Below are 9254 nucleotides of genomic sequence, written 5' to 3'. Positions count from 1 at the left end.
TCCATGAATTGGGCTTCTCGTTCCGTCAAGGTCCTCTGCTTGGGCTAGGATTTCAAGCTTTTCTTTATTTGCGTATCTTTCCTCAATATTATCTTCTTTTTGTATATTTGCTCTGAAAAACCTAATAAACACAAAAGTAAATAAATAAAGAGAAAATAGAATAAACTAACAAAGATTAATATAGGGATTAACCATATACACGTTGCATAAAATGCTCCTATCAAATACCCCCACACTTAAGCTTTGCTAGTCCCTAGCAAACAACTAGACACTAAATACCCAAGACACGAACCTATTGTCTTCCAAACATCTCAGAGAACTTTTAACACCCACACATATGGTCAACAAGATTCAAGCTTACTTGAAGTTAAATTCAAAATCAGACTTAAGGGCTAATTTACTTTGATAACCATCATGCTCAAAATATAATGCAGAGATAATCCAAACCGATGCAACAAAAGAAAACTCAACATCTTCATGTTTCAAACAAGCTTCAACTTAATTTCTCACAAGGATGCTCTCAATTTCTTTTCTCTCATGATTTTCTGACTTGATGCCTAAGCATAAATATTCACTCAAGTTATATGTGAGAGCAATGATGTAACAAGGCAAACAAATAGCTCACATATGATAACAAGAAAGAAAAGCTTTTTCTGATATTTTTTTTTTCATTATGATCCCATGATTGGAATGCCAAAACTCGGATGAAGGCCAGTGACACCATATGCTCACCCCTCTGCACAAGTCTCCACAAATCGAATGCACAACTTCAAAGATCAGAAGGTTCTTATTCAAGGTTGTAATGGGGCCAAGGGTTGAGGTTTAATGAAAGAAAGGATAAGAAATAACAAAGATTCTAAAAACCTAGTGGAGCGAGTAACGAAGTAAGAGAAGAAAAATCTTTAATGTTCTCAAGGTATAACATCTACAACATTTGTGAAGTAGGACAAATGCCAAATTTTTCATGTTGGGCCTTCACTTCTAATCAATCTCCTTTTCCACACAGAGAATCAGATCCAAACTTTGTATTATTTTTTTTTTCTTTCAATGCCGAATAATTTTTTTTTTTTCACGGAAATAATTATTTTTTCTTTGGATCATGAATCTGATTCCCCCACACTTGTTTTGTACAACAATCACCCTGAACGGAAATATCTCATGAATATAGCTCCACTAAATCTTAAGAATAAGGGTAAAGGAAAAACTACACTAGGCTCAAGATTTAAGGATTATGTGGGTGATGAAAGAAAAAGCTAAATGTAGGCTCAAAGGGGTTAACTAGGGGGTTGCACATCTTGTGTGCATAAAGGGACACCGGTTAGTTTGGCTTTGGTGGTAATCCTAGTGCCTTCATTCCTTCCCATCATGCAATTCAACCATACGCTTCAAGAGGCTTTGGGGCAAGTTCTAGCATTTGTCCTTATAGAAATATGCATGTCGAATCCGAGTCTCAACCAAGGTGAATAAAAGATGAGATCAAGCAAAATCCTCGTCAAGAAAATAAGATGATCTATACTAAGCACTCAAAAAAGAAATAGCACATATAAAGGCTCAATAACTCACAAGGGACTAATCAAGTTTAACTTGTTCTAGCATGCTTCCATCAAATTTTCAGTTATCACATAAGCCCTAACCATCTATTGCACCATAAATCAAGCATAATAATCATAAAAGTCTATTAGCAATTACTTAAGATTATGAATTCAAAATCATGCTTGCAATCATCATGTAACCATATAATTCAAATCAATAGTTCATGCTCATCATAGTGTTGGAAGACTCCTAAAGACTCAACAAAACAAAAACTAAATTTTTTTTTTTTTTTTTCAATTTGTGACTACCGGTTGGCAAACTTCGCCGACTGGTCGGTGAGCTTCTGACCCTAAAATAGACAAATAACGACCAGTCGGCAGACTTCGCCGACTGGTCGGTGGATTTTGACAAAAACATGAAATTAAAGCCAAAACTCCTAAAACAAAGACTCTAAGCAAACAACAAAGTGTTAAACCTTCCCCCCACACTTGATCTAAACATTGCCCTCAATGTTTGACTATAAAGCACAACAATGAACAAATCAAGCATAAAGAAAAAGATCAAACACAACCAAAAACACACAATGGAGCAAATATAATCAACTAATAGAAATAAAAGAGAAGAGATAGAGAGACCAAATCTGTTTGGCAAGCACTTCAGCCGCTTCCAACTCTTCCATCATTAGGTTGCCTCCCAAGTAGCGCTTGCGTTAACGTCTGCAGCCAGATGGTGCACATCCTTTAATCCGCATAGGTGGGAACTTGGAGGGGCACCTCCTCCAAGTCATGCTCCACGAAAGACTCATAATAGGGCTTGAGTCTCTGCCCATTCACGTTGAACACCTTTTCTGTGCGAACGCTCTTAATCTCTACTGCACCATGAGGAAACACATTAGTTATAACGAATGGGCCAATCCACCTAGAACGAAGTTTACCTGGGAATAAGCGCAGACGAGATTCAAAAAGAAGGACTTTTTGTCCAACGACAAAAGTTTTCCTCTTGATCATCTTATCATGGAAGGCCTTAGCCTTGTCCTTGTAAATTCTAGTAGACTCATAAGCATCATTGCGTAGCTCCTCCAACTCATTGAGTTGCAGCCTCCTTTTGTCACCAGCCGCTGCCATATCCATATTAAATTGCTTAATTGCCCAATAAGCCCTATGCTCAAGCTCCACTGGAAGGTGACATGGTTTGCCAAACACAAGACGATATGGAGACATCCCAATGGGGGTCTTGTAAGCAGTTCGGTATGCCCATAAAGCATCATCTAAGCGTGAGCTCCAATCCTTCCGAGTGGGTCCAACTGTCTTCTCAAGTATTTGCTTCACTTGTCGATTAGAAACCTCCGCTTAGCCACTTATCTGAGGATGGTAGGGCGTTGAGACCCTATGTGTGATATTGTACTTCTTCAACAAAGCTTCAAACGATCGATTGCAAAAATGAGTCCCTCCATCGCTGATGATAGCTCTAGGTGTTCCAAATCTCGAAAAGACATGCTCTTTAAGAAAACTCAAAACAACTTTGGAATCATTAGTCCGGGTGGCCTTTGCTTCCACCCACTTAGAGACATAATCAATAGCTAATAGAATGTAAAGATAACCATTTGAAGAAGGAAAAGGTCCCATGAAATCTATGCCCCAAACATCGAATATTTCGACAATAAGAATAGGATTTTGAGGCATTTGATCTCTTAGGCCCAAGTTACCTGTACGTTGACAACGATCACATGATACACAAAATGCATGTGCATCCTTAAACAAAGTGGGCCAAAAGAAGCCACTTTCTAATACTTTGAGAGCAGTCTTCTTAGCTCCAAAGTACCTCCACAAGCATAAGAGTGACAAAAGGTTAATATAGAATGAAATTCAGTTTCGGGTACACACCTTCTAATCACTAAATCCGGGCAATGCTTCCATAGATAGGGGTCATCCCACACATAGTATTTGGCCATCTTCACCAACTTGTCCTTTTGAGCACGTGTGAAATCCTCCGGAATTTTCTTGGTGACCAAATAGTTGATGATGTCCACATACCAAGGATCAGAAGCTTGCATAGCAAACAACTGTTCATCCGGAAAGCTCTCACGAAGAGGAAGAGAATCCTCGTCTGCGTTGGAGCCATTGACAAGTCGGCTAAGGTGGTCAGCTACAACATTCTCGCTCCCCTTCTTGTCTTTTATCTCAAGATCAAACTCTTGGAGTAGAAGCATCCATCTAATCAACCTTGGTTTTGCCTCCTTCTTGTTAAGCAAATACTTTAGAGCTGCATGGTCAGTGAAAATAGTAATTTTTGTTCCAACCAAATAAGACCTAAACTTTTCTAAAGCAAAAACTACAGCAAGAAGTTCTTTTTCAGTGGTAGAATAGTTCAGCTGAGCGTCATTCAAGGTACGAGACGCGTAGTAGATGGCATGAGGAAGCTTATCCACTCTTTGGCCCAAAACAGCCCCAATTGCGTAGTCAGAGGCATCACACATAAGCTCAAATGGTAGATTCCAATCCGGTGGCATGATGATAGGAGCTTCAGTGAGCATCTTCTTGAGCTTCTCGAATGCAGCCTTGCACTCTTCATCAAAGACAAAGGGCACATCTTTCTGAAGGAGTTTGCACAAGGGTCTTGTGATCTTTGAATGGTCTTTGATAAAGCGCCTATAGAACCCTGCATGACCAAGAAAAGAACGTACCTCTCTCACACAAGTGGGAGGTGGTAAGGAACGAACAAGATCTATTTTTGCTTTATCTACCTCAATACCCTTAGCAGAAACAATATGGCCTAACACTATCCCTTGTTGTACCATGAAATGGCACTTCTCCCAATTTAAAACAAGATTCGTATCCTCACATCTTTTAAGCACTAAAGACAAATTATGTAAGCATGAATCAAAAGAATTACCGTACAAGGAGAAGTCGTCCATGAAGACTTCTATGATCTTCTCAACCATGTCAGAAAATATTGCCATCATGCAACGTTGAAAAGTCGCCGGTGCATTACACAAACCAAACGGCATCCTACGGTAGGCAAACGTGCCAAAGGGACACGTAAATGTAGTCTTCTCTTGGTCCACGGGATCGATTGCGATCTGATTGTATCCTGAGTATCCGTCCAAGAAACAATAGTAGGCATGTCCTGCGAGTCGCTCCAACATTTGGTCAATGAATGGGAGAGGGAAGTGATCCTTACGTGTAGCGGTGTTGAGCTTATGGTAATCAATGCAAACTCTCCACCCGGTTTGCACTCTTGTAGGTACCAACTCATTATCCGCATTCTTGACTACGGTGATGCCGGATCTCTTTGGTACCACTTGAACAGGGCTCACCCACTTGCTATCAGAGATTGGATAGATTATCCCCACATCGAGGAGCTTAAGAACTTCCTTCTTCACAACTTCCATCATTGGAGGATTCAATCGTCTTTGAGCTTCCCTTGAAGGTTTTGAATCCTCCTCAAGGTGAATGCGATGCATGCACATGGATGGACTAATCCCCTTAATGTCTGCAATGCTCCAAGCTATGGCTTTCATGTGCTCTCTAAGAACTCAGACAATCTTTGCCTCCTCATGTGCCGAAAGGTTAGAAGCAATAATAACAGGCAATGTCTCATTATCTCCCAAATAAGCATACTTGAGATGATCCGGCAATGGTTTAAGCTCTAATTTGGGTGCCTGAATCACAGAAGGTACAAGTTTTGCATCTGAAACTGGAAGGGAAATAAAGTTAGGAGGCTTACCTTGTACTTGAGGGCGTGCCTCAAGTGCAGCGACTGTTTCCATGAGCTCATGGTTCCAAACTACATCGTTGGAGACCCTTGGATTGGTGTCTTTCCCCTGCATTTGTCCAGTTGAAGTATCACCTTCGACTTGTTGAAAATCGTTTTGCTCCAATCCCAATTCTAATGTTCTCTTGAGTTTATCCTCCCCCACACTTGCATTAAAGGTATCCTGCACAAGATAATCAAAGGCATCTATGGAAAAAAAAGTATGAACATCATTCGGATACCTCATGGCCTCAAAGATGTTGAAGCATATAATGTCGCCATCAAATTCCATTGTTAAGGTTCCCTCATAGACATCAATCTTTGTTCGTGCAGTTCTCATGAATGGGCGACCAAGAATGAGAGGAAGGTCATATGGCATAGGCTCAGGCTCCATCTCCAAGACAAAGAAATCGGCTGGAAAGATCAACACTCCCACTTGCACCAAGACATCTTCAACTATGCCCTTAGGAAAGGCTATAGAACGATCCGCTGGTTGAATGGTGACTTGAGTATCCTTGAGCTCACCTAACTTAAGAGTTTCATACACAGTATAGGGCATTAGATTAATAGAAGCTCCTAAATCAAGTAAAGCTTTTTCAAACCTGCGTTCCCCAATTGTGCAAGGGATGGTGAATCTTCCAGGATCCTTCAGCTTAGGAGGCAATTTTCTCAAAAGTACCGCTGAGACTTCCTCACTAAGGGCCACAGTTTCCTTATCTTTATACCTCCTCTTGTTGGTACACAACTCCTTGAGAAACTTAGCGTATTTGGGCACTTGTTTGATGGTGTCCAAAAGGGGGATGTTCACTTGGACTTTCCGAAAGGTTTCCAAGATGTCTTTCTCATGTTGCTCCTTCTTTGAGTTCATGAACCTGCGAGGAAAAGGGATACAAGAAGACATAGGGATAGCAGCATCATTGTTAGCCTTAAAAGAATTCAAAGAAGGGTTAGGAGTGCCCCGATTTTCGACTTGCTGACTAATTTCCTTCGAATGGTCAAAATCTGAATTTTCTGTGACGACTGGTCGGCGGGTTTCGCCGACTGGTCGGTGAGCTTCTGACCCCGGAACACATAACCCGTCAACCGGTCGGAGAGTTTCGCCGACTGGTCGGTGGATTGCCAAATTTTGATTTTTGATATTTTCAGCTTCGTTTTTGGTTTCTTTTTCTTCCTCCAAAGCTTCTTGAGACTTCTCTATGGCTCTTATTGGTCCCTCCAATTGCTTTCCACTTCTCAAAGTCATGGCATGGAGCTCCGCAACACTCTCACCCTTAGGATTAGGCACAGTTGTGCTTGGAAGAGTTCCGGGAGGCCTATTTTGCATATAACTTGTAAGTTGCCCAACTTGTCTCTCTAAGTTCTTGATTGATTGCCCTTGCTCCTTAAATTGAGCCTTGGTCTCTTGCATGAATGTAGAAGTATGAAGTGCCATGTCCTTGAGCATATCCTCCAATGATTTGCTTGAAGCTTGTTGAGGCGGAGCTTGTTGATATGCTTGTTGTCTAGGGGCTTGGAAACCAGGTGGCATGTTATAGACACCTTGAGTAGGCCGAACCACATTATCATTGTTGTTCCAACAGAAGTTAGGGTGATCCTTCCATCCAGGATTGTATGTGTTCAAGTAGGGGTCATACTTTTGCCTTGGTTGCCCCACAAAGTTTACCTGTTCCTCAGACAAAGTAGACATAGGACACCTATCAGTAGTATGGTCAGAATATGAATAAATAGAGCATACCTGAGGTGATGCCTTAGACCCATTGCTCATAACATTTACTAACATATTGAGTTTTCTCTCCAAGGCTACCATCTGATTTTGCATCCCATTCTTAGTGTCAAGCTCATAAACTCCACGACCTCTTGCTCGCTTATCCCTTGCGTGGAACTGCCGATTATTATCAGCCAAGTCTTCAATGAGATCATATGCTTGCCGGCCAGTCTTATTCATGAATGTCCCTCCACAGGCCGAGTCCACGCTACCCCTATTGACCGTATCCAAACCATCATAGAAATATTGAACCAAGTCATCCAAAGCAAAATTATGATGGGGGCACTTCCTCTGCAGCTCTTTAAATTCCTCCCATGCCTCATATAGAGTATCTCCATCCTTCTGACAGAAATTTTGTATTTCTCTTCTCAGCTTCCTTGTCAGTTGGGCCGGAAAGTACTGCTTGAGGAACTTCTTGACCATTTCATCCCAAGATGTTATGATACCTGCAGGTAGAGAGTATAGCCAACGCTTAGCATCATCTTTTAATGAAAATGGGAAAAGAAGTAACCTGAGGCCTTCAGGAGGCAGATGCTGAATGGTCTGCAATTTGCATATGTCCAAGAATTCCCTAATGTGAACATTAGGGTCCTCAGATGGGGATCCCATATATTTGGGCAACGAGTTAATCAACTGCACAGGAATGGAATAGGCATGATTGACGTCCGGTGTATAATCAATGCATGAAGGAGATTTAGAAGCTGTTGGGACGAAGGCATCCTTCAGTGGTCTTGCTCCAGCCATCTCAACTTTGGGGGTTCCTCGAATAGTTCCTCTTCGTCTTCGTGCACCGAATGCGCAGGTGAATGTGAAGGTGTGTACATCTCTCGGTCCTCCTCTCCTTGTGAAGATGTAGAACCAGTCGTTGGGCCGTCAATTGGCAAACACGTTTCCTTTGTTTGCTTCCTATTCGACCTGCAGGTGCGTTCTATCTCAGAATCCAAAGGAATGAGTTTGCCTTGTGAAGTTTTCAGAGTAAGCATATACCTGAAAAGAAAAACAAAACGATAAGAAAACTAAAAATTAAAAGAAAGAAAAACAATTAGAACTAAAAAGTCCCCGGCGACACGGCGCCAAAAATTGATCGGTTATTTTTATGCCAACAATTTTCCTACTACCGATTTGAATGTCAATTGTAGAATAAGGAAGTAGGGTCTCCCGCAGAGGACTTATGGAACTAATTGTAAGACTTTCCGAGTTTAGGAGTTGATTGTGAAGTTTGTAAAGACAATTGAAAGTAAATAACAAATAATGAAATTGCTTAAGATTGAGAATCAATAGAGAAGCAGAAGTCAGGGAATGTATCCACCACCAAACAATCAAGTATGCAAACCATGTTTAACCTAGACTTATTTACCTAAGGATGAAGATGCTCAAGTTAATCCAACGCCTGAATCAACCTATTATTTTTCCTTACTTGTATGCTAGGTGAGAGACGCTCTACACCTAACCTATTTCCTAAAATGCAACCTAGGTTGACGCAACTCTAGATTTAACACATAGAAATCATTAAGATTAAGAAAAACGAGACATCACAAGACATCATGAGTACGACGCGTCTCAATTAATCTAGGAACCTAATCACTCGCCTTATAGACGATTTACTACTCTAGAACTTTCAACGGAACCTTCTTAAAAGGAACAGGCAATGATCATTCATAGCAATAGAATCCTAAACATGCAATCTAAGTTGGCCACCAAAGAAAGCACATAAAGAAATCATCGATGTAAAAATAGTGATTAAGTTCTCATCCATTGAATAAACAAAAACTAATTAAATGTCATAGCATGGCATACAATCATGATTGGGGCTTCAACATGCCCTAACTACTTAGAATTTAGTTGCACATGGTCTGAATTGGAAGCACAAAAGAATCCATAAGCAAAGTAAAACAGAAAAACCCTAAAAATCAAGTTGGAAAAGTCGTCTGCCGACTGGTCGGCGGGATCTGCCGACTGGTCGGTGGATGGCTGATCTGCTTTCTTCTGCTCGGGTTTCTTGCTTGATTCTCGCGCGTAAAAATCTTTTCGTTAGCTTTTCTAGCCTTTTTATAGTGCTCTTGAGTCCTCCTTCATTCCTTTTTGGTTTGAGAGTCCTTAAAGTGTAGAGAAAATCAACTTCTTAATTCTCTGATTGAATTAGGATTTCTCCACATCACTTTGTCCAATGAGAATTCGACATGTCATCATCAATATCTCTGCG

The 9254-nt window shown here is 40.9% G+C and overlaps 1 protein-coding gene and 1 non-coding gene across 2 annotated transcripts; one reads left to right on the top strand and one right to left on the bottom strand.

The window, feature by feature from the left end:
* Nucleotides 1–5068: 5068 nt before the first annotated feature.
* Nucleotides 5069–7795, bottom strand: LOC112203783. The gene is made up of 2 exons (XM_024344705.1): nt 6477–7795; nt 5069–6158 (listed from the first exon to the last, which is right to left on the bottom strand). Exons 1-2 carry the CDS (start codon nt 7793–7795, stop codon nt 5069–5071), a joined length of 2409 nt encoding a protein of 802 aa, XP_024200473.1.
* LOC112168495 lies at nt 7320–7426 on the top strand. Its single transcript, XR_002924263.1, has one exon. It is a non-coding gene; the product is annotated as a small nucleolar RNA R71 (small nucleolar RNA).
* Nucleotides 7796–9254: the final 1459 nt, after the last annotated feature.

This window comes from Rosa chinensis, chromosome 5 (genome assembly GCF_002994745.2).
Source record: "Rosa chinensis cultivar Old Blush chromosome 5, RchiOBHm-V2, whole genome shotgun sequence".
Classification (NCBI taxonomy): Eukaryota; Viridiplantae; Streptophyta; class Magnoliopsida; order Rosales; family Rosaceae; genus Rosa; species Rosa chinensis.
Note: the sequence above shows the minus strand (reverse complement) of the source record. Positions and strands in the feature narration are given on the sequence as shown.